The sequence below is a fragment of the Podarcis cretensis genome, assembly GCF_951804945.1.
Source record: "Podarcis cretensis genome assembly, chromosome: 14".
Lineage (NCBI taxonomy): Eukaryota > Metazoa > Chordata > Lepidosauria > Squamata > Lacertidae > Podarcis > Podarcis cretensis.
In genome coordinates, this window is record NC_137183.1 from 50,006,823 (window position 1) to 50,032,056 (window position 25,234).

Here is a 25,234-nt window from a genome sequence, read left to right on the forward strand (position 1 = left end):
ATTAGCGCTATTAGCGGTTTAGCGGCTTTTAGCGGATCAGCTGATAAGCGGCTTATCAGCGGATCAGCGGATCAGCTGATAAGCGGCTTAGGGCTTAGGAAAAGGGGGGGGGAGGGAAAAAACCCCGCAGGAACTCGCAATACATTTTCGTCTTGCGAAGCAAGCCCATAGGGAAATTCATTTTGCGAAGCGCCTCCAAAACGGAAAACCCTTTCGTCTAGTGGGTTTTCCGTCTTGCGAGGCGTTCGTCTTGCGGGGCACAACTGTATATAGAAATGAGCAAACCAGTGATATTTTAGGAGCAGGTTAGCAGGCGGGGCCCATTACTTACATCATAGGAGCCGACACAACACAAACCCTGTTGCTGTATGTATGTTTTATTTTATTTGTTTTTTATCTTATATTTTGGAAATGTACATCCAGTTCTTTCTTTCTTCAATTTTTTGGGTGGCCCTCAAGAGAGTGGGGCCCTAAGAGGGAGCAAATTGAGCAGGGGCATTAACCCCGAGTGCGTATTTGTGGAAATCATATATGTCTGTAAGTATTCTCCACCTGGGAGTTCCTTCATGATTGAGAATGAAGGTTCTCTATAGTCTCAAATGAGCCAGACTTTTGCATATTCTCATTGTGCTGAGTGGGCACGTGCCTCAATATTTGTATATAAAATACAATCAATATAACCATGCTGCGTGCAAAATCAACATTGCCATCATTTGAGAGATATTTTTAAGCAAATCGCCACATACCCCCATTCCCCCCCCCAAAAAAATGTGTGCGTTGATCTTTAGCATCCCTTGAGTGTTCAAATCGGTGCTATTTCTCTGGAAAAAGAGGGGCCGGAACTCAGCATGAACGCCTCCTTTGTTCTCTTATAATGGCAATGGCACCTACCAGAGAGGGGCCGGAACTGAGTTCCAGTGAGTTCCAGCTGAAAAAAACCCCTGCTTTATATACAGTGGTACCTTGGGTTACATACGCTTCAGGTTACAGACTCCGTTAACCCATAATTATTACCTCAGGTTAAGAACTTTGCTTCAGGATGAAGCCGTAGGCCCCATTAGCTAAAGCGGTGTTTCAGGTTAAGAACAGTTTCAGGTTAAGAATGGACCTCCGGAACGAATTACCGTAGGTTTTGCTCTATAAGACTCACTTTTTCCCTCCTAAAAAGTAAGGGGAAATGTGTGTGCGTCTTATGGAGCGAATGCAGGCTGCGCAGCTATCCCAGAGGCCAGAACAGCAAGAGGGATTGCTGCTTTCGCTGCACAGCGATCCCTCTTGCTGTTCTGGCTTCTGAGATTCAGAATAATTTTTTTCTTGTTTTCCTCCTCCAAAAACTAGGTGCGTCTTGTGGTCTGGTGCGTCTTACAGAGCGAAAAATACGGTAAGTTCTTAACCCGAGGTACCACTGTACTTATTTGGGCTTGTTTAAATTGCAGGTTAAGGCGGAAATGAATGGGTAGAAACACGCGAAACATGCATGGATTGGGAACAGGTAGATTTCAGTCTATCAGTGAACTAATTGACTGATTGGAAATATGCAGATTTCTCCAGCCCAGTTTCTCCCTCTCCTTTTCCTTTTCTGCTGACGTGGTTCTCTATGCAATTAATGCAGGGTAGTTGGTGTGGGGGGTCTGCATGATTAGCATTGTGCTATAGATCATGATAATGCTTGGCTTCCCCCGTGATGAGAATCATTTAAAACCGACGTCAAACACTTTCATCTTCTCAAATTGGAAACGTCACATTTCAGGTGCATTAAAACAGTGCCCTCTGTTACGGTGTTGTTGTTGTGGTGGTGCTGTTGTTGTTGTTGTTGCTCCTAATTGGGTGCAGCTGTGGGACACGGTGGCAGGAGCACAAAGGTTGCTAATGGGGGAACATTAGGTACCCTGCGAAGGGTGATGAGCTGGACTCATTCCCTGGGGTGCTTGGCATTCCAGATGATGCTAGCTAATCACCGTCTTGCTGCCTCTGGCTGGTCATTTTAATGGCCTATAATGTTTTATTTTCATCCTGTATTCAGGATTTCATTAAGGGTGCCTTAATCAACGCCTACCGTACTGGCTTCAGAGAGGTGAGCAGGGAAGCAAAACAACCTCAGCGTGGTTTTGATTTGCAACTGGCGGGCATTAACAGTGGGGGTGATCTAGATTTAGTATCCTAATTGGCCGTGTGGCTAATGAGGGGAGCAGAGCTAGAATCCAAGCGATGCAATTATGGAGGGCGGAACCATGTTGTCTTGGGAGGGGTATGGTGGTTTGGGGGGGAGGTGTCACCACCATACTATGGATGGGGAAGAAATTTGGTTTGCACCCAACTCGCCACGGCTAAGATGGCATGCAAACAGCTGTCCTGTGACATTCATGCTTCTCTGAGTTTTGGGAAGCAGCTCTGCAAAGATGTAAGGTAAAGGGACCCCTGACCATTAGGTCCAGTCGTGGCCGACTCTGGGGTTGCAGTGCTCATCTCGCCAAGGGAGCCGGTGTACAGCCTCCAGGTCATGTGGCCAGCATGACTAAGCCGCTTCTGGCGAACCAGAACAGCGCACGGAAACGCCGTTTACCTTCCCGCTGGAGTGGTACCTATTTATCTACTTGCACTTTGACATACTTTTGAACTGCTAGGTTGGCAGGAGCAGGGACCGAGCAGCGGGAGCTCACCCCGTCGCGGGGATTCAAACCGCTGACCTTCTGATTGGCAAGCCCTAGGCTCTGTGGTTTAACCCACAGCGCCACCCGCGTCCCTTACCTGCAAAGATGAGATGTGTACAAAAATGCATAAGGGAAAGGATGCATAACGAGGCATGTGCATATCTGGATTTCTGGAGCCAAAATGCTGCTTCTGTGCAGCCTGCAGCAGGAGCTGTAATCATTTTAGAGAATTGTTGCAGCTTGCCTTTATTTCCCCCACCCCAGTGCCCTGCTCACAATTGTGAAGAATATTCCAGTGCTAAAAATGGTCCGTGTCAGCATTAAGAAAAATAAATAGAAACCGGCCTATATATATTTGGAGTGTCCCTGGATCAAGCGACTTTTCTTCTTTAAGTTCTCAAAGTTCTCAAGCTGTAGCCCAAGGTGGTCATCTGAACTAGCCAGATGTTTATCTGAGACTCAATCACAGTTAGTCCATCACTTGAAAAATAAGGCTTTAGAACTGTCTTGCATGTGGGATGGAACATGTGCAGTCAAATACAACATTTCCTGTTTGCCTAGCGCAGACATGCAGGGGAATGTTGGTCCAGCCAGTCGAACTTCCTGTTACACCTGGTCTGGAGTATCCTTCCTTTGCATGTGACCAGGTAAGTGGGCATGACCCTTCCAGACCCTAATGAATCACGCGGCCACCTTCCTCTTTTGATGCCCTTTCTTCTCTCAGCCAGCAGCATGTGGGATGAGTTCCCATATAGGATGAACTCAAACCCTCTTCTGTAACTCTAAGCTAAAGCCTGCCTTCAGGGATCCAGCTGTGAAATGAATGTGAGCAAACTTCTTATTACTTTCAAAAGAAGACTGTTGCGTCTTTATTCTTTTAGAAGGGAATCAAAGGGGTCTCGCCAGGAATAATAGAACTTAAGAGATTCTAACGCAGGCATAGGCAAACCCGGCCCGCCAGATGTTTTGAGACTACAGTTCCCATAATCCCTGGCCACTGGTCCTGTTAGCTAGGGATGATGGGAGTTGTAGTCCCAAAACTTCTGGAGGGCTGAGTTTGCCTATGCCTGTTTTAACGAATCTGCAACTAGCTTCCTGCTTCGTAAAGAAGGGAATCTACTCTGCTGCATGAATAAACTCACTAGCGTGAGTTAGGAAGGATAATATTTAATCAATATATCCTCTCCTGCTACCCACAACATTCCCACATTGCCCCAAAATGGCTACTGCAACATTGGTTTAGGGAGCCACTTAGTGCCTAATTTATGTATATATCTGAGTTTCTAAGCCTGAGAAACGGAACAGTAGAGGGAGGAGCACATTGCCAGAGTAGGTGCCGTTGTGTTATTGCTCATCGGATTATGCTTCCAGCTGGACACATCCTGTTCCCCTTCCTCCCAAACTCTCGGAGTGCTTGATCAATGCAAAACTCTCTGCTATAGCTTCTCGGCTCCATTGGGAAAGTGTTTCCTGTGAGTTGTGTTCTTGCTGAACATTATTTAATTACTTCCTCCATTTGAAGGTTCTGCATGTGTGCAGGTGACAGTTCTCGGGTGCTGCCTTGCCTTATGCGAGGGCAGGTCGCTGTTTGACGGGAGACAGAAACGAAATCTTCAGGAAGCTCTCCTGAAATAATAACACTTACCAGGGCCTTCCATCTCCAGCTCATTGATTGATGAAGCCCCTTGGGCTCCTGTCTCACGTGCTTTTAGGATGGAACAGGTAAGAGAGATTTCACCTGATGCACCCAGATAGGCACAAACAGCCAAACAGGCTTCCCGCCACAAGCAGCAGACTTGGCTGCTATAGCCTTTGCTTGCTGCTGCATTGCTGCTTTAGAATAACAGCAATAGCTCCCTAAGATGCGGAAATGAGGAATGGATCCTCTGCCTGAAATTCAGCAATTAGCCAGCAACCCTCGAAGATTGGGCACCTTCACGTGGCAGAAACCGCTCAGTCTAGTTAGAGCGCTCTCCTGGAACCTATTAGACACAAACGTGCAGCTCCCACAGTCTTCAAAAAAGTCAATTTATACGATTGTGGGAGGTGTGGGGCAGGAAGATTGAATTGCTGATAAGCAGGGCTGGCTGGGGGCCAGCTGCAATTCCCTGGGCGCGCAAAGAAAAAAAAACCATGGAGGTGGTGTTGGGTACAAATTCAGTCTCCACTATCTTTTTACTAAGGGCAAGTTTCTGTCCCTTATGAAGGTATGCTTGAAAGTGTGTGGGCATTGACAGATGCCGGAACAGCAGTAAAACAAGGTTTGCAAGAGGTGCAGTTCCTTGCCCCCACCCCAAGGTGAGCAATGCTGGAATGAAGAAATAGGTGACTCTCAGTTGGAGGGCAAGGTAGGGACTTGGTGAGGTGTGGCCTGACCCAAAACTACAAACCTGAGGCAAGGCGGGGGTGCCTCACTCGCTCCTATATGTGGTGAGCCGAAATTCCTCTGAAAGACGTTTCTTACTGAGCGACTTCCTGAAATTTCTCTCTCTTTTTTCCTCACAGCCCCTGCAAAAGGAAGAATTTTCCTCTGCCATGTTTTGTGTGTGAGAGACAGTGATGGTTCCCCCCCCCCCCCCAAAGCAATCAGAGACTGTGTTGGCGTGCGACCAATCTCTGCTCTGCTCTTTTCATTTCTCTGAGAGTTCTGGCAAACCAGGGCAAAGAAGAGCAGCAGGAAGGGGAGACTCCCTGGCTTCTTCAGAAACCTGCCTCTTCTCTGTCTCCTGGGCTCCCTCCTCTCCTGCCTCTGAGTCTAGACTGCTCTCTGCCACAGACTCTACCTGCTCACTAAGCCCTGTTGCCTCTTCCAGCTTCCAACATCTCTTCCTCCCAGTCTTCTCCCTCTGACCACTCACTTCGTCTCACCACCACTTCCTGGGCTCTGAGCCTTCTTCCCTTGGGGGGGGGGAGTTTATGGACCTGAGTGCAACAGCAACTAGTATTCAGAAGCATTTTCTGCCCCCCAGCAGTGGAGGCGAAGCATTGTGGTTAGTGGCCAGTGACAGCCATCGCTGTCTAATCCTCTTTCAAAAGCTGTCTAAGTTGGTGGCCATTACAGCCTCCTGCAGTGGCAAATTCCATAGTTTAACTATGCGCTCCGCAAAGAAGAAATTTCTTTTATCTGACCCGATGCTTTTCGCAGAAAGGAAGGAAGGAGAAAAAGCAGGTTTTGAACCCAAGTTTCCTTATCTCTTCCTTGCATCCGTGGTCCTTGTAGGCACTGGCAGCCTGACCATTGCTAGATGCCCGTCCGTATTTAACCAGCTTATTATTTTACGATTGTCACTATCAGTGACCACAGAGAGCCCAGAGTTCATTTTGGGCCACTTTTCTCCCTTGTTGGCAGCTTGGCTGTTTTGCTCGTATCGAAAGGAGCTTTGTTTTCGCTTTTGAAAATTCAACAATACGAGGCTTTGGCTTATCAGTCCATGAATGAATATAGCCTAAAAAGTTGTGCCGGGGGAAATCAATTAGACTGGATTGACTTCACTGTCCTCAGCCTGATGTGGATCTGACCTAGGGAAACGAGGCATTCAGAAAGTAAACAGATATAGGTTTCATGAGGTCTAGGATGTTGTTTTGCCTTTGCACCTGTCCCTGAGATTATTTCTCAATGAGCTCACTCTTTAAATCCACACATGATGTAATAGCTTGATAAGGTTTCAATCTCTCTAATAGTCTTCAATGTGATTTGCTAAAAGGCCCGTCTCATTATCTAGATTGTTTATTTTTTAAAGCCCCCCCCCCCTTTGGCAAATGCTCCTATGCATCAGAAACTGGTAGTAAATGTTCCCCAGCGGTATATAAAGATTCAGGTTCTCCCCCCTCCCCTTGAAGCAAAAGGTTGTTTGGGCCAATTCATGGCAAATCAGCTTCTGTGGTCCTGCCCCTCAGTTTGTTGGGGACATGATTCAGCCAATTCCTGTGGCTTCTGAGATTTTGCTGGGTGTAAGCATGCTCTTTTTCAGACATAATTCCATATTCATTAGGACTAGAAACTTCCTTTTAAAAAATAGGGGGAGTGAGAACTTCTAAGGACTGTGGCCCAGTGGCGTAGTGAGGGTTGCCAATGCCCGGGGCAAGTCAAGTATTGTGCCTCCTAACCCATTGTTCCTATTAGGGCCAGGTGACAGCAGAGATGGGGGAGGAAGGGTCTCCCCAGCAGGGAGACGAAAGCTGGAGAGGGGACAGTGACAGCAGCCGTTTATTTTATTTTATTATTAATTTCACAATTTTTTTACACCACTTGATGGTTTTTTTTAAAAAACCAAACAAACCTCAAAGTGGTTTGTTTTTCTTTTGGGATTTTGCGCCCCTCAAATTTTGTGTCTGGGGCAACAGCCCCTCTGCCTCCATACGACACTATGGCACTGTTGTGGTCCCCTTCCTCTCCTGAGAGCCATGGTGTGTTTCCGCGAACGTGCAGTATTTTGGCATCGCCTTTATTCCATGCCGCCAGAAGGAGACATCTCCGAAAAGACTGTAGGGTGGAAACAATTAACTCAGAAACAAGGCTCCCGATCACGTATTCTCCCCGTTCAGAAGGAATGTGATTGCGGCATATAATCTTGGGTAATTGTTAGTAGCGAGTTGAGTACTGTTTAAGCAGCCTAATTAACGTCGCTTAATTGGCTCTTGGTTTGATGAAGATTGCTTGGTGTTCCCTCGCCGGCAGAGACACCTTGAACGTTCCTATACGATAGGACTACACGTAGGACATATTTTAAAGAGGCTCATTAGAGATTTCATGCAAATATCATCTTCTCTTAATTGCCAGCTTGTACAAATTAATTAGTACATGTTTTTCCTTTTTCTCCCTCCCCCCCCTTTTGTTCTGTTCCCCGGTCTGCCCTCCTCCTGCTATTTTTACTAGCAATTAAAATTATATTCTCTCTCTCTTTCTCATTGACAATGAAACGTGGTTCTAGATGGTAGTACAATAAGAGCAATGGGGGCTGCTTCTCCATTGAGGAAGAGGGTCTGTTCAGTTTCGGCGGTGGCTAGATTTGCGGCCAACTCTGTCCTTAACTCCTTGCGGATTCTATTTTGCAGGCGACAGTCATGGCAGCTTTCCCACTTTTCACAAGAAGGCATAATTGGGGGCCGTCTTCTCAATAAGTCAGGTTGTTGTTGTTGTTTAGTCATTTAGTCGTGTCCGACTCTTCGTGACCCCATGGACCAGAGCATGCCAGGCACTTCTGTCTTTCACGGCCTCCCGCAGTTTGGTCAAATTCATGCTGGTAGCTTCGAGAACACTGTCCAACCATCTCATCCTCTGTCATCCCCTTCTCCTTGTGCCCTTCATCTTTCCCAGCATCAGGGTCTTTTCCAGGGAGTCTTCTCTTCTCATGAGGTGGCCAAAGTATTGGAGCCTCAGCTTCAGGATCTGTCCTTCCAGTGAGCACTCAGGGCTGATTTCTTTCAGAATGGATCAGTTTGATTTTCTTGCAGTCCATGGGACTCTCCAGAGTCTCCTCCAGCACCAGAATTCAAAAGCATCCATTCTTCGGCAATCAGCCTTCTTTATGGTCCAGCTCTCACTTCCATACATCACTACTGGGAAAACCATGGCTTTTACTATACGGACCTTTGTTGGCAAGGTGATGGCTCTGCTTTTTACTTTTTACTATAAGTCAGGTTGCTTGTTCCATTTCCTTGGCTCTTAACTTCCATGTTTCATTTGAGTGTCATCAGGGAATTACGATCCCTCCCCCGGTGGCGGTTAAAAAGCAGATAACCAAAAAGAATTCTTACCACGTTATTTATTCAGTATTCACATGGTGGTGTTGCCCCAAGTAAAGTCCCACCCCCTCAGTCCCTCCTAATCTATGTCATTCCTGCAACCGGCTGGTTAGTGCTTTTCGGCCTCTATGTTGTCCAGTGATACCCGTTGTTGCAGCCTTTCTCAACCTGTGGGTCCCCAGAGGTTGTTGAACTACAACTCCCATCACCCCTAGCTAGCAAGGCCAGAGCTCAGGGGTGATGGGAGTTGTAGTCCAACAACATCTGGGGACCCACAGGTTGAGAACCGCTGCATTGTTGTGTCATACCGCACCCTCTGGTGTGAATGAAATTTAGCGCAGCCGGCTGGTATGTCGTTTGAAACCTTACAGCTCCGTGACGCAACTGGGACTGCAGAGTCTAAGGAATATTAGAAAATTGGTCAGAAGCACTAGTGCTGCGAATAAGAAAAGTAACTCAATATTCACCATGTCTGGATGCTCCCTTCATGTGACCCTGAGCAGTTGTGGAATTTATTGACTGATTGTTTCTAGACATTTGCATCCCGACTTCTTGTGGCAGACTTTGCTCAAAGCAGCCTCTGGAAAAGAACTGAACAGATTTAAAATGCAATCCTAACTGTAGTAAGTACAGTTGTACCTTGGTTTTCAAACAGCTTACTTCTCGGAACGTTTTGGCTCCCGAATGTCTCAAACCCGGAAGTGACTGTTCCGGTTTGCAAACTATTTTTGGAAGCCGAATGTCCGGCGAGGCTTCCGTGGCTTCTGATTGGCTGCAGGAGCTGCCAATCAGAAGCCGTGCTTTGGTTTTCAAACATTTTGCAAGTCGAACAGACTTCTGGAACCGATTCCGTTTGACTTCCAGGGCACGACTGTAATAATCAAACAACAGCAAAAACAAACAAACAAAAAACAGTATTATAATAGGTACAGTGGTACTTCGGGTTAAGTACTTAATTCATTCCGGAGGTCTGTACTTAACCTGAAACTGTTCTTAACCTGAAGCACCACTTTAGCTAATGGGGCCTCCTGCTGCCGCCGCGCCGCCGGAGCACGATTTCTGTTCTCATCCTGAAGCAAAGTTCTTAACCTGAAGCACTATTTCTGGGTTAGCGGAGTCTGTAACCTGAAGCATATATAACCTGAAGCGTATGTCACCTGAGGTACCACTGTATAGAGCTGGGCGATTTATCAATATATTGTCCCAAACTGGTTTGAAGTCCATATTGTGATATCGGCTTCATAATTTTTGACTGGGTAGTATATTGCGAATCATGATGTGTGTGTGTGTGCTATGCAAAAATCACAATGCAGGAGAAAACCGTGAAGCCGGCCAATGCCTTCCTTCTGACATAGCTCTATCCTTCTTCCAGACATCACGGATTTCCGCTTGCGTGATGCAACTTCCTGCCCCTTCCCTCTTCTCCCCCCCCCCCCAGTGTGCCCTGCATCCTCCCCATATCTGCTCCCCAGATGATACCCTCTCTCCCCACCCTTGATCTCTTTTGCCTGGCTGGAAGACACCATTGGATTGTGACAATTCCCAGCTGTTTGCCAGAAGGGAAGTGTGTGTTTAGAAACTCCTGGATCTTGCTGGGCTGCAATATAGCCTGTTGCCCAGAAGTTGGTCTCCTCTGTTCCTCCACTCACTTAGTGCCTCTGGTCCTGCCCAAAATTGATATGGACATTAAATAAGTTGGAGTTCTTGTTATTAAATATACCAAGAAAAAAGCACACCAAGAACTCTGGCCAATAACAGTTTCAATAGTGGGAGTGGTCCCTGCTCGCAAATCAATAGTCACTTGTAACAAAAACTAATCCATTCAAAAGTACGTATTCTGACAAGGATTACAAACTCAAATAGAGATTACAAACTCAACAGAGATTACAAATGATATGGAGCTCTCAGAAGGCTGCCCCAAAGGGAGTATTCCCCTTGAGATGGGAAAAATTTGCCCAACCCCTAGTGTGAGAGATTCCATCCTATGGCTAAAAAGGTCCATTAGGTCCCGTCAAGACAGACTCTGGGGTTACGGCGCTCATCTCGCTCTATAGACCGAGGGAGCCGGCCTACAGCTTCCGGGTCATGTGGCCAGCATGACTAAGCCGCTTCTGGCGAACCAGAGCAGCGCACGGAAACGCCGTTTACCTTCCCGCCGGAGCGGTACCTATTTATCTACTTGCACTTTGACTTGCTTTCGAACTGCTAGGTTGGCAGGAGTTCACACTTCTTAATTGTTCCTTTCTCGAAAGCATTGCACCCGGACTGCGGACTGCCTTTTACAGGTGCACAAATACCTTCTTTCTGACACTCGCACCTCTCAATGGATGCCTTGTTTGTCTCCGGCTGCACCAGCCCTGAAGAACTCAGAAAAGTGCCCCATGCAAGTGAAACTTCAAAGCATCCTCTTCCCTGCAAACGAATCATCTCTGCTCGGATGCACTTTTATCATTACTGCTTTCAGACTCCGAGAATCTAAGCAGAATCCATGTCCTCCACGTCAGAGCACAGAGACGAGCAGTTTTCTAGGAAAGAGCAGGCTGGAAGGCTGTCAGGGACTGTTCGTTCGAGTTCTTCTGCCTCGGGATGCAGTTGACTATACTTAATTTGGTTCCGCAAATGACACTTATTTGTGTAGACTTTTCATCTTTGCACTGTTTTCCCCTTGCAGACTTCAGACAAAAGCAGAGGGGTGTGAAGAAGGCAAAGAAGACACTTATGCAGTGGTACCTTGGTTCTCAAACTTAATCCGTTCCAGAAGTCCGTTCCAAAACCAAAGCGTTCCAAAACCAAGGCGAGCTTTCCCATAGAAAGTCATGCAAAACGGATTAACCCTCTTGGGCTTGCTGATCAGAAGGTTGGCGATTTGGATCCCCGTGACAGGGTGAGCTCCTGTTGCTTGGTCTCAGCTCCTGCCAACCTAGCAGTTCAAAAGCACACCAAAAAAAAAAAGTGCAAGTAGATAAATAGGTACTGCTCCGGCGGGAAGGTAAAAAGTGTTTCCATGCGCTGCTCTGGTTTCGGTGTTCCGTTGCACCAGAAGTGGCTTAGTCATGCTGGCCACATGACCCGGAAAAACTGTCTGCGGACAAACGCCAGCTCCCTCGGCCTGTAAAGCAAGATGAGCACCACAACCCCAGAGCCGTCTGCAGCTGGACTTAACTGTCAGGGGTCCTTTACCTTTTAAAACAGCAATTTAACATGAGTTTTACTATCTAACAAGATCATTGCTCCATAAAAGGAAAGCAATAAACAATGTACTGCAGTCACACAATCTGTCAGTAGCTGAACTGGGTTCCACACAGTCACAAAAACAAAAGGGCCACAAAAACGCAAAATACCGGTAAATAGTAAAAACAGACAGACCTCAGCATAACACTCAAAACGGAAGTCAAATCCGTAACTTCCGGGTTTGCAGTGTTTGGGTTTCAAGTTGTTTGAGTAAGAAGGTGTTTGAAAACCAGGGTACCACTGTAAGCATAAAGAAACACACAGATTTGTGGTTCTGGATTAAGGCTGAAGAACCCTTAATTCAGGAAAACTAGAACTCACAGACATCCAGAGAAGCTGAATGTTAGAAGTTGCTGTGTATCAGAAGTGGAGAGAGTGAGAGCAGGATCAGGGCCGTGGAGCTGCTCCTGCAGGTTCTTCTTAGGTTCTTAAATCTTCCAGGGTCTGCATTCAAGGGGTGGAACTCTGGAGTTCCTGTAGTTTGCATGCTGCAGGGCTCCAGAGTGCAGTTCGCTTTTCCAGTAACAATAAAGGGGAGTTGTGTTTAAGGAGCCTCCTTTCTCCTCCTAGGTTTTCCTGCTACCAAGACATAACACCACATTCCCAGTCTCTCTTTCTGCTGCGCCAAGTGCCCGTGTGATTTGTTGCAGCATAAGCAAAAGAAACAGATATTTCCCTGCCTGGAGCTGCTTACAGAGCTGCTTTGTGGCCGAGTGAAGAAGCCAAACGTAGGCTTAGGATGTGCTCTACGTGGGGCTACCTTTGAAGGTGACTCAGAAACTGCAACTAATCCTGAATGTGGCAGCTAGACTGGTGACGGAGCGGCCGCCGAAACCATATAACACCGGTCCTGAAAGATCTACATTGGCTCCCAGTATGTTTCCGAGCACAATTCAAAGTGTTGGTGCTGACCTTTAAAGCCCTAAACAGCTTCAGCCCAGTATACCTGAAGGAGCGTCTCCACCCCCAACATCCAGCCCGAACACTGAGGTCCAGCTCTGAGGCCCTTCTGGCAGTTCCCTCACTGTGAGAAGTGAAGCTGCAGGGAACCAGGCAGAGGGCCTTCTCAGTGGTGGCGCCCGCCCTGTGGAAACCCTCCCATCAGATATCAAAGAGATAAACAACTATCTGACTTTTAGAAGACATCTGAAGGTAGCCCTGTTTAGGGAAGTTTTTAATGTTTGATGTTTTATCATGTTTTTAATATTCTGTTGGGAGCCACCCAGAGTGGCTGAGGATACCCAGCCGGATGGGCGGGGGTATAAATAAATTATTGTTATTATTTATTAGAAATGCTTGCAGGGTCACATGAGCAAATATGGTTGTGGAAGGTTTTTTGTTGTGGTGATGCATGAAAGACGGGAGGGAACGGTGACCCTTGAGCACACAACTCGTTCCTGGATTTCTTGAGGTGTGTTTGCCTGAGGAATGATCCTGTTTTCATTCCAGATCTCTGCACCTTCGCCTTCTGTCTTCTGAGATGGCAGCATTCCCGACTGCGTCTTCCCTAATTCCTTCCCTAATTCCTTCATCTGTTTTGTTGAGCACGAGGGCTGCATCCCAGCATACTCCTCCCTTTTGCCTTCAACGATGCACCTGCTCGTTCCAGAAGCCTTTCACTCCTTATTCCTGCCTCCATTAGTCAACGGCATCCTTGAAGGTTGCTGGGGCTCATCTTGCTACCCTTCCACTGCTCTGTGTTTGCCATAAGAACCCACCTGCAATGCACCTGCAATTCTTCAATAAAGAATGGGATTTTTTTTTAATAATTTATCTAGGAGGCCACTGTAAGCAGATGAAAACATTAGCAGGATTCTAATAACACTTGTAGTGTAGCAAATATTATGGACAACATGGAGAGATATAAAATATGGATTATGAAATAATTTGCAATTGAGAAGGTGGACAATAGGACCCATGGAGGGGAAGGTGGGAAGTCCAGAGATTTGGAGAAATCTCTAAAAATATGGATATGTAATTGTATTGTTATAATTCTATATTTGTAAAATCAAATAAAAATTACTTTGGAAAAAATAGAGAAATTCACTACCAAAAAAAGAGAACCCGGCTTCATCCCTGGAATCCATGATGTACGCAGAAAGACTGTTGTTGTTGTTGTTGTTGTTGTTGTCGTTGTCGTTGTCCTCGTCCTCGTTGTCCTCTATACACGCTCCCACCCAACAGCTCAGGGATCAATGCTGTTTTGATGGGGCATATGGCCTGTTCTTCTTTGGCAGCTTCCAGATGTTATTAGGCCTGTCTCCCCTTGTGTTGCGCTTCAGTTTTCAAAGCCTGCCTCTTCCCTTTTTATGTCATACAGTGGTACCTCTGGTTACGAACGGTCTGGATACGAGCTCAGCTAATCCGGAAGTAGCTGCTCCTAGTTGTGAACTTTGCCCCATGATGCAAACGGAAATCGTTCACCGGAGGCCCCATTAGCGAAAGCGCTCCTTGGGATAAGAACGGTTTCAGCTTAAGAACGGACCTCCAGAACGAACTAAGTTTGTAGGCAGAGCTATCACTGTAGTGGGAATCTTTAGATAAATGGATAGATGCTGGTGGATAGCTCAGCTGGTTAAAGCATGGTGCTGATATCCCCAAGGTCACAGGTTCAGTCCCCCAAAGGGACAGTTGCCTATTCCTGCATTGCAGAGGATTGGAGGAGATGATCCTCAGCTTCCCTTCCAGCGCTATGATTCTATGAGAACAGGATGCTGAACAAGATATGTTGTTGTTGTTTAGTCGTGTCCGACTCTTCGTGACCCCATGGACCAGAGCACGCCAGGCACTCCTGTCTTCCACTGCCTCTTGGTCACACTCATGCTGGTAGCTTCGAGAACACTATCCAACCATCTCGTCCTCTGCCGTCCCCTTCTCCTTGTGCCCTCCATCTTTCCCAGCATCAGGGTCTTTTCCAGGGAGTCTTCTCTTCTCATGAGGTGGCCAAAGTATTGGAGCCTCAGCTTCAGGATCTGTCCTCCCAGTGAGCACTCAGGGCTGATTTCCTTCAGAATGGAGAGGTTTGATCTTCTTGCAGTCCATGGGACTCTCAAGAGTCTCCTCCAGCACCAGAATTCAAAAGCATCAATTCTTCGGCGATCAGCCTTCTTGATGGTCCAGCTCTCACTTCCATACATCACTACTGGGAAAATCATAGCTTTAACTATACGGACCTTTGTTGGCAAAGTGATGTTTCTGCTTTTTAAGATGCTGTCAAAGGTTTGTCATTGCTTTCCTCCCAAGAAGCAGGCGTCTTTTAATTTCGTGACTGCTGTCACCATCTGCAGTGATCATGGAGCCCAAGAAAGTAAAATCTCTCACTGCCTCCATTTCTTTCCCTTCTATTTGCCAGGAGGTGATGGGCCCAGTGGCCATGAACTTCGTTTTTTTGATGTTGAGCGTCAGATCATATTTTACGCTCTCCTATTTCACCCTCATTAAAAGGTTCTTTAATTCCCCCTCACTTTCTGCCATCAAGGTTGTGTCATCTGCATATCTGAGGTTGTTGATATTTCTTCTGGCAATCTTAATTCCGGCAAGATATATTGGACTCCAACTCCCACCAGCCCCTGCCTGCATGTCCAATGGACAGGAATGATGGGAGTTCAGGTCCAACGATATCTGGAGGACACCAGGTTGGGGGTGGCTTGTCTAGATGTTAATTGGTGTCCTGTTGGCTTTCTTGGCTGATAGTTGAGTGTTTTCTGGAGTTGTTGCTTTACATCGGATCCCTCCCTCTCTTGAACTGCGGGGGGCCCATATGAGAAATCCATGTGCCAGATCAGAGAATTCCTTTGTCGCCGGAGGGGTGCGTGTGTGAAAATCAATCTCATTTCAAGGAAGTTCATCATGCAAAAATCAATGCCTGTTAATCTTGTCATATGGCCTGGGAACGTGTCCTTTGCGTCTCCTGTCATTACAGTAGATGATGAACACCAGACTTAGACGTTCTGGGTCTTCAGTTCTAAAGACGCAGCAACGGATCTGCTAACGGGACCCAATTATATGCAGAAATGTGCATGGGGGTTCTCATTCATACACACAATAAGACGCCCAAAATGTCAGTGTGATGGCCTGGGATTCGGACTCGGAGGCTGAACCTGAGGAATCCCAGCCTGCACAGGAGTCCCCGCCTCCAGAACCAGCTGAGCCGGGGCTGGGGCTTGAGCCTGAAGGGTCCTCATCTGTGCTGGATCCTCAGGTGCAGGCATCAGCTGAGCCTGGTCTGGCTCCTGAGGTGATGGAGGACCCATTGCCTGCAGGTGCTCCACTCTCAGCCCCGTCAGGGGAAACTGAGGTTGCCTCTGGGTCCAGTAATCCTCCAGCCTCTCCTGAGCTGCAGAGACTCAGGGCAGAGAGGTGAAGGGAACTAAGTTTCCGCAGGAGGAGTGCTCGCCTCCAGACCAGGAGAGGTGAGTCACCACAGGATCGGGGTCACCCTGTGCCTCGGGGCAGATAAAAGCCAGCCAGCCCAGTCCCAGGTTGCGGGAGCAACATTGTTGGTAGCCTGTTCCTGCCTGTACCCTGTCCTGCTCTTCTGCCAGAGTTCCTGACCTCACCCGACTCCCTGCCTTGGACTCCGCTTCAATTTTGACGGACAGCCTCCATACCACACCATCGACCTCGGACTGGACTCGGACCTCGCCGCACGGTTAGCCCTCGGGACCAGCACAGTCAGCCAAGTAACACAAGCTTTTGCCTGGCTGAAGGTCCCAGAAATGCAGTTCTGCTGTGCACATCATTTTTTGTGATCTTTTAGAGCTGTATTCTCTCGTGCCGACCAGTGGTGTACATTCCAGCCAAGCAAAAATCTGGATGGTGACAGCCAGGCATAAGTAGCCTATGATCATGTAAGCGCATGGCTGTTGTTGTTTAGTCGTGTCCGACTCTTCGTGACCCCATGGACCAGAGCACGCCAGGCACTCCAGTCTTCCACTGCCTCCCGCAATTTGGTCAAACCCATGCTGGTAGCTTCACGAACACTGTCCAACCATCTCGTCCTCTGGCGTCCCCTTCTCCTTGTGCCCTCAATCTTTCCCAACATCAGGGTTTTTTCCAGGGAGTCTTCTCTTCTCATGAGGTGGCCAAAGTACTGGAGCCTCAGCTTCACGATCTGTCCTTCCAGTGAGCACTCAGGGCTGATTTCCTTAAGAATGGATAGGTTTGATCTTCTTGCAGTCCATGGGACTCTCAAGAGTCTCCTCCAGCACCGTAATTCAAAAGCATCAATTCTTTGGCAATCAGCCTTCTTTATGGTCCAGCTCTCACTTCCAGATTGCGGCAATTCATTATACATGGGGCTGCCCTTGAATACAGTTTCTTAAGGGTGTTGTCTGAGAGTTATTAGGAAGCCCCTGTTCCCCTCACAGAGCTACAGTTCCTAGAGTGGCTTTACAGTCAGTCCCTCTTCCCAGGGAACTCTGGGAACTGTAGCTCTGTGAGGGGAATGGGGGGGTTTCCTCCTGACAACTCTCAGCATCCTTTGCAGCTACAATTCCCATAATTCCTTGGGGAAAGCCATGACTGCCTAAAGTGCTGTAATACTACTTTGCATGTGTAGTGCAGATGGCACCTTAGTCTGCAGATGTCCTGCTCTGATATACAGCTGGCTTTAAATCCCATTTTGAGCAGAACCTTTATTTTTCTGAAAGGGGACAGGGCGTTCCGAATTTTTCAAATTTCGAAAAACGAGGAGTGCTAAAAAGTTGTAACACAAATTCAAAAGATATTTTGGTTAAACGAATATGATTTACTGTATTTTTTGCTCTATAAGACTCACTTTTTCCCTCCTAAAAAGTAAGGGGAAATGTGTGTGCGTCTTATGGAGCGAATGCAGGCTGCGCAGCTATCCCAGAAGCCAGAACAGCAAGAGGAATTGCTTCTTTCACTGCACAGCGATCCCTCTTGCTGTTCTGGCTTCTGAGATTCAGAATATTTTTTTTCTTGTTTTCCTCCTCCAAAAACTAGGTGCGCCTTGTGGTCTGGTACGTCTGATAGAGCGAAAAATACGTTGGTTTTGCCTGCTGAGCAAAATGTGTGCAAAATGGCATAGAAATTGTTAAAACCGATTGTCAAGTACTTGCAGTCAGTAATATTATTTTTATTTGTCATCGTCATTATTTAGCAGTACCTGACATTTTCAGAAGGCACGATTAAAATTCTTTGGTTTTCCGAAAGCAGTTTATGTGCTTCTTCATCAGGCAAGCTGAGTATTGTCTAGTCACAAAAGTAATAGCAGATTTGAGTTCATCACACCCCAAAAACCCTATTTTCAAGACCCCTCGCTGAAGGGGTTTGTAAAAATTAGGTTTCACTCCCTAAAATGACGCAATCTACGCCACACACAGAGTTGCGCCGAACAGCTATAAACAATTATATGATGTGCACAGGTTTGTCCAGAATCGACCTGGTCACGAGGGCCGTCATAGCTGTTGTTGTTTTTGCTCATGACCTGGGGTCATTGTGATGGAGGCCACATAAGGACCTAGACAGGTACATTAGCGCAGAGCAGGAGAAATCAAAACCTCCCCTCGTTTGTATTTGGCATTGGAGTGTACGTTTGCAGTAAGCCGGAGATAAAAATGGAACGGCATAAAATAGAACGGGGGCTGAGTTTGAAAGCCGAGATGGCATAAAATTAAAATGCAACGTGTTTCAAAGCCGGGACCGCTTGGCTGATGGAGAAATCGTATATCCATGTCCCCGGAACAAATACTAAATATGAATGAATGGCAAGGATATATGGTCTGCGGAGCACGGAAAAGCGATCTGGGCTATTTCCAGCTGATTAAATTGGAGAGGCTGAGCAGCTTTCCAATTAAAAAGGAAGAAAATGGAGCTGGGGGGGGCGGGTGGGTTTGGAGAAGCCACCACACTCATTGCAGCCAGGATGTTAAATATTTGATGTGATTTTTTTTGGGTAGGGGGGGAGCCATTTTATTTTCTAAATGTCATTATTTAATGTTTATTTATTGCATTTATAATTTCCCTTTCGCTCCACGGAGTTCAAGGGGGTGAACGTGGTTCTTCACCCCTCATCCTCATTGAATCCGCACAGCAACCTTGTGAGGTAGGTCAGGCCGAGAGGCAGCGATAGGCCAGCAGGGTCACCTAGTGAGCTTCAGGTCGAGGGGGGGGGGATTTGAACCCTGGTCTCTCCCAGGTCCTGGTCTGACACACTAACCCAGGCATAGGCAACCTTCGGCCCTCCAGATGTTTTGGACTGCAATTCCCATCATCCCTGACCATGGTCCTGTTAGCTAGGGATCATGGGAGTTGTAGGCCAAAACATCTGGAGAGCCGAAAGGTTGCCTATGCCTGCTCTAACCATTATGCTGCAGTTGCTCCTAGTATCTAAATAACAGCAATGGAATCATCCCGTGAAACTGTTTTGGAAAGTGGCATCTGGTTGTCTGCTGTGGGAAATTATTCTGGATTAGATGAGCCTTTGGTCTGGTTCAGTAGTAGGTTTCTTTTCTCCTGTGCTGCTCCACATCCTCCTTTATGGCTTTGGCCTGACTGCAATGTGTCCTTTTGCTAGGATGGTGCCTCTGACATAGAATCATAGAACTGTCGAGATGCAAGGGACCCCAAGGGCCATCTAGTCCAACCCCTTGCAATGCAGGAATCACATCTAAATAATCCCTGGCAGATGGCCATCCAACCTCTGCTTAAATACCTCCAAGGCTTGTGGCCCTTGGGTGAGGAGGCCCTTCAGATATGGGGCCTCAACAGGTGCCCGGGGGCCTTACCTGGTCAGAGTGAGGCACCTGTAATATGAGGATAAGGTGTTGAAGCCCAAGGCTTCGTTGATGCACAGGAAACTGAGGCAGTGCCAAAGAAACCTGCCAGTGGGCAGGAAACCACAAGAAGGAAGCAGCTGGAGGGAATGATTCATTGTTTCAGTTGTCTCTATACTGATGCACAGAATATGAGAAACAAACAAGATGAATTTGAGCTCTTAATACGGGATGCCAAATATGATATAATAGGCATTACTGGAACCTGTGGTGGGATAGAATCATAGAGCTGCAGAGTTGGAAGGGACCCTGAGAGTCATCTAGTCCAACCCCCTGCAATGCCGAAATCTCAACTAAAACATCCGTGGCAGATGGCTGCCCAACCTTTGCTTAAAAACCTCCAAGGAAGGAGAGTCCACAACCTCCCAGGGGAGACTGTTCTACTGTCGACCAGCTCTTACTGTCAGAAAGTTTCCTGATATTTAGTCAGAATCTCATTTCTTGTAATTTGAAGCCATGGGTTCAAGTCATACCCTCCAGAGTAGGAGAAAACAAGCTTGCTCCATCATCTTCCATGTAACAGCGCTTCAGATATTTGAAGATGGCTACCCTATCACCTCTCGGTCTTTTCCTCTCCAGGCCAAACATATCCCAATCCCTCAACTGTTCCTTGTAAGGCTTGGTTTCCAGACCATTTATCGTCTTGGTTACCCTCCTCTGTGCGCATTCCAAGTTTTGTTTAATATCCTTCTTAATGGGATGCATGCAACTCCCACCCCACCCAAAGGCAGCTCTAGAACTAGTGCTGGTGTTGTTTCTGCGCCCCTAGATTACAGCATCAGAACCAGCAATCAGGGTTTGCAGATTGGTACTTGGTTTTCTAACCTTGTCCCATAGCATCGTTCGTTCCAAGCGACACTTTTGACAAGCAAAATGATTTCCCATCCGAGGCATCAATAACTGGCTGCGCATTCTTTTTTTGTTTTTGCCTGCCTGTCTGTCGGATGATGTGGCGCCATTGCTCCCCGTGAGTCAGCAGGACCTGTTGTTGGTGCAAAAAAAAGCAGCAACTCGCCTTGCCCTCATCCCTTTACGGCCAACCCTTGCCCGGAGCTCCACTTATAGCAGCCTTGGTGACGCACGCCTCCTGTGCCCCCATCCCCCCTTTTCCTTTTAAATTGAATTTACAGCTGCAAACTATTTCTGCCGGCAGAAAGGAGGAATGGTACATCTGCACTTGATCACTCTGCCATCGCGGAGCCGTCCGTTGCAATTGCGGAGCCGTACGTTTGCATGAGTAATCGAATCAGCTTGCAGGCTCTGGGTCTGTTGCCTCGCAAAGCCTGCAGCAAATCTGACTGGTGGCTGGTTTTGCCCTCTGGCGGAAAAGATAACCTGCCCTGATGCTTTATTCCTCCCAGGGCAGAATGCAGTAATGTCGTGGATATTTACATCTTTCCCCACCCACCCCTTTTTTAGCCTGAGGGCCACATTATCACACTTCAAGGACAGAGATGTCAGGGTGCTCGGCACCCTAAACGGACTACAGTTCCCAGAATCCTTTGGGGGAAGCCATGACTGTTCAAAGTGTTATTAGCATAGTGCTTTCGGTGTATACTGCAGATGGAGCTGTGGGGGTCATGCCGCCAACACAGCTGCTCCTGGTGCCATTTGCAGAATCAACCCTCAGTGTACACCGCCCGCCCACCCCCCAAATAAACCCATAGAGGAAAGAAGCTGAGCTTACTGTCATTGCGTAGGGTTATTCCGTCCCTGCAATAAAATTGTATAGATTTTCTCTTCTCCAAGAGAAACTCATGTTTGTTTGTTTTTGTTTGTTTGTTTGCTTACTTGTTCATTAAATGTCTGCTCTGCCCTTCCTCCAGAGGAGTCTAGGGCAGGAAAGAACAAGGTGCAGCAATGCAATTAAAACGAAACATTAAAAAAACAACAACATTGTGAACATCTAAAACACTGTGGCCCAATATACTTGGGCCCCATATTGCAGCCTGGACACTGAGGTCCAGCTCTGAGGGTCTTCTGGCAGTTCCCTCCCTGCAAGAAGTGAGGTTACAGGGAACCAGGCAGAGGGGCTTCTTAGTGGTGGCACCTGCCCTGTGGAACGCCCTCCCATCAGATGTCAAGGAAATAAACAACTATCGGAAGGTAGCCCTGTTTAGGGAAGTTTTTAATGTTTGATGTTTTATTGTGCTTTTAATATTCTCTTCGGAGCCGCCCAGAGTGGAAAACCCAGCCAGATGGACGGGGTATAAATACCGTATTTTTCGCTCTATAGGACGCACCGGACCATAGGACGCACCTTGTTTTAGAGGGGGAGAACAAGAAAAAAAATTCTCCCCCTCTCTGCTCAGCAACCCTTTAGCGAAGCGGCAGGAGAAACTGAGCCCCTTCCATTTCTCCCCCCGCTTGGCTGAAGGGGCGCTGCACAGCTCTCCCTCTCTGCTGAAGCCAGGAGAGTCTTGCTCTCCCGGCTTCAGCGAAAGGAACCTGAAGCCTGCGGAGCGCAGCTGGAACTCGCGCTGCGCTCCGAAGGCTTCAGGCGGCTATCCCTGAAGCCTGGAGAGGGAGAGGGGTCAGTGCGCCCCGACCCCTCTCGCTCTCCCAGCTTCAGCGAAAGCAACGCAAAGCCTCCAGAGCACGGAGGGAGCGCTCCCTCTGCGCTTCAGAGGCTTCGCGTTGCTATCGCTGAAGCCAAGGAGCCTGCATTCGCTCCATAGGACGCGCACACATTTCCCCTTCATTTTTGGAGGGGGGAATGTTTGTCCTATAGAGCGAAAAATACGGTACAGTGGTACCTCGCAAGACGAAATTAATTCGTTCTGCGAGTTTTTTTCGTTCTGCGAGTTTTTTCGTCTTGCGAAGCACGGATTCCATGGGTATTAACGGTTTTAAGAAAAAGGAAACAAACTCGCAAGGCGTTTTCGTCTTGCGAAGCAAGCCCATAGGGAAATTCGTCTTGCGAAGCAACTCAAAAAACGAAAAACTCTTTCGTCTTGCGAGTTTTTCGTCTTACGAGGCATTCGTCTTGCGAGGTACCACTGTAATAAACAATAACTATGATTATTCAATTAATTAATTAATTAAATTGTTCCCCTTGAAACCTTAGTTTCTCTGCCCACGAACAAGAGTGGAGACCTTTGGGATTTCATTTGCACCCAGCTCTGGTTGCTTCCAGGCAACAAAATTGGGAAGTTGACTTATCTGGCCAGCTTGCGCCCTTAAGCATTCCTGTCTCTGACGCACCTTGTTTTTTGTTTGTCCAATCAGGTAGCGAGATGGGAGTACAGGACCCGGTCACTCACGCGTCTCTTCCGTTCTCCGTACCTGGCCTGTTACTGCCTGGGAGCTGTCATCGTGTCCCTTAATTTCCTGCGGAGCCACTGGTAAGGAGCGTTGCTTTGGGCTAAATCCGGCTGATATTGGCCGCTAGACACCGGAAGCCGTGGCCGCAACGGGCGTGGGCCACATTCACACCATACCTTTAAAGTGCTGTGGTAGCACTTTAAACAACCACGGTATCCCCCAAAGAATTCTGGGAGCTGTAGTTTTTGTTAAGGGTGCTGAGAGTTGTTAGGAGACTCCCCATTCCCCTCAAAGAACTACATTTCCAGAGCTCCCACGTGGACCAATATCAAGTGCACTTCTGTCAAGATGGCCATCTGTCATGGATGCTTTAGCTGAGATACAGTTAAAACCAGGAATAAGATATCAACCAGACTAAACGTTCTACATATCTGGGTAAAGGTAAAGGGACCCCTGACCATTAGGTCCAGTCATGGCCGACTCTGGGGTTGTGGAGCTCATCTTGCTTTAATGGCCCAGGGAGCCGGCGTACAGCTTCCGGGTCATGTGGCCAGCATGACTAAGCCGCTTCTGGCAAACCAGAGCAGCGCATGGAAACACCGTTTACCTTCCCGCTGGAATGGTACCTATTTATCTACTTTGCACTTTGACATGCTTTCAAACTGCTAGGTTGGCAGGAGCAGGGACCAAGCAACGGGAGCTCACTCCATCGCAGGGATTCGAACCGCCGACCTTCTGATCTGCAAGCCCTAGGCTCTGTGGTTTAACCCGCATATCTGGGTAGACTTGCCTAAACACAAACATTTTTAGCAAGCACCCGAAAGAGTGCAGCGGAAGAGCCTTTCTGGTGTCCATAGGCAGGGAGTTCCAAAGTTTGGTTGCTGCCATACTAAAAGGTCAATTTCTTACAAATTTCCCAAAGATTGGTATTTACAACACTGCCTGTTGTTGTCGTTAAAGCATTTCACTATTGCCATTTTAATAATTAACATTTTTTTCAAAAAAAATAATAATCATTAGTGGTTCTTTTAGTATAGTTTCTGTAGTTAGGAGGGATTGTTGTAAATTTTTGCAATGGATATTAAAGGAAAGAGAGGAGAAATATATCGTTTTGCACTGATTGTTCTTGCTGCCTTTTTCTCCTGCGGGAAGCAAAACATAGCTCTAGTGTGCTCCTCGAGTGTTTACAGAATTCCCTGTTTGGAGAAGCATTGAGGATTATCTGTGCACTTAGTTGGCAGGTCAATTCAACTCCCCTATCTGCGATATGACAAGATAACGCCTCCCACACCGCCCCAGCTCGCTCGTAATCTAGTATGAATGATGTACTGTACATTATGGTAATGTGTCCTCAGGTGTTCTCGGTGCAGCAAAGGTAATTGAAGAGGCAGAACCCGGCTTCTGAGCGGCTTTGCCGAAATCCGCAGTGATTTCAGGGAGCATTTTCTCTCTCCTTGTTTGGAACTGGTTCTGCAGGTGTCCGAGGTGGGATCAGGGCACAAGGCCAAGGCTGGATCCGACCAAGAGCTTAGGAACTGTGGGGTCCCGCCCACAGCCCATCTTGGACCTTCTGCCACCTCCTGCCTGAAAGGCCATACGCTCCGCCACTGAGGTTGGAGCAGAGGGATAGAGGAAAGTTCTTCTTCCTCTCCCATAGCTCCGGATGCGGGGAGTTTCAGGACAGATAAATGGAAGTCCTTCTTCATGCGGTGCGCGGTTAAACTGTGGAACTCACTGCTGCAAGAAGCTGCCAACTTGGATGGCTTTAAAAGAGGACTGAGCAAATTCTTGGAGGGGAAGGCTAATAATAATAATAATAATAATAATAATAATAATAATAATGGGACGCGGGTGGCGCTGTGGGTTAAACCACAGAGCCTAGGACTTGCTGATCAGAAGGTTGGCGGTTCGAAACCCCGTGACAGGGTGAGCTCCCGTTGCTTGGTCCCTGCTCCTGCTAACCTAGCAGTCCGAAAGCACGTCAACGTGCAAGTAGATAAATAGGTACCACTTCAGTGGGAAGGTAAACGGCGTTTCCGTGCGCTGCTCTGGTTCGCCAGAAGCGGCTTAGTCCTGCTGGCCACATGACCCGGAAGCTGCACGCCGGCTCCCTCGGCCAATAAAGCGAGATGAGCGCCGCAACCCCAGAGTCGGTCAAGACTGGACCTAATGGTCAGGGGTCCCTTTACCTTTACCTTAATAATAATAATAATAATAATAATAATAATAATAATAATAATAAATTTTATTTACCCTATTTTTCACTCTATAAGACGCACTTTTCCCCTCCTAAAAAGGGAACTGTGTTTGCGTCTTATGGAGCGAATGCAGGCTGCGCAGCTGTCCCTGAAGCCAGAACAGCAAGAGGGATCAGTGCACACCGATCCCTCTTGCTCTCCTGGCTTCAGCGAAAGCAACGCAATGCCTCCTGAGCAAAGAGGGAAGAGCACTTTCTTATTTCTTGTTTTCCTCCCCTAAAAACTAGGTGTGTCTTATGGTCGGGTGCATCTTATAGAGCGAAAAATACGGTATGCCCCGCCCACC

General features: G+C 47.5%; 1 protein-coding gene across 6 annotated transcripts in view; it reads left to right on the forward strand.

The window, feature by feature from the left end:
- Positions 1-25,234, forward strand: part of PEMT (phosphatidylethanolamine N-methyltransferase) — a 107,342-nt gene that overhangs the window by 26,853 nt on the left and 55,255 nt on the right. For 5 of the 6 annotated variants that reach the window (XM_079954016.1, XM_079954017.1, XM_079954014.1 and 2 more), the window contains one exon: positions 22,655-22,770. In XM_079954016.1, the coding sequence (XP_079810142.1) occupies positions 22,655-22,770 (116 nt within the window). Of the gene's footprint in view, positions 1-1,338; positions 1,382-22,654; positions 22,771-25,234 lie in introns of all 6 variants that reach the window. The other variant, XM_079954015.1, reaches the window with a different exon arrangement.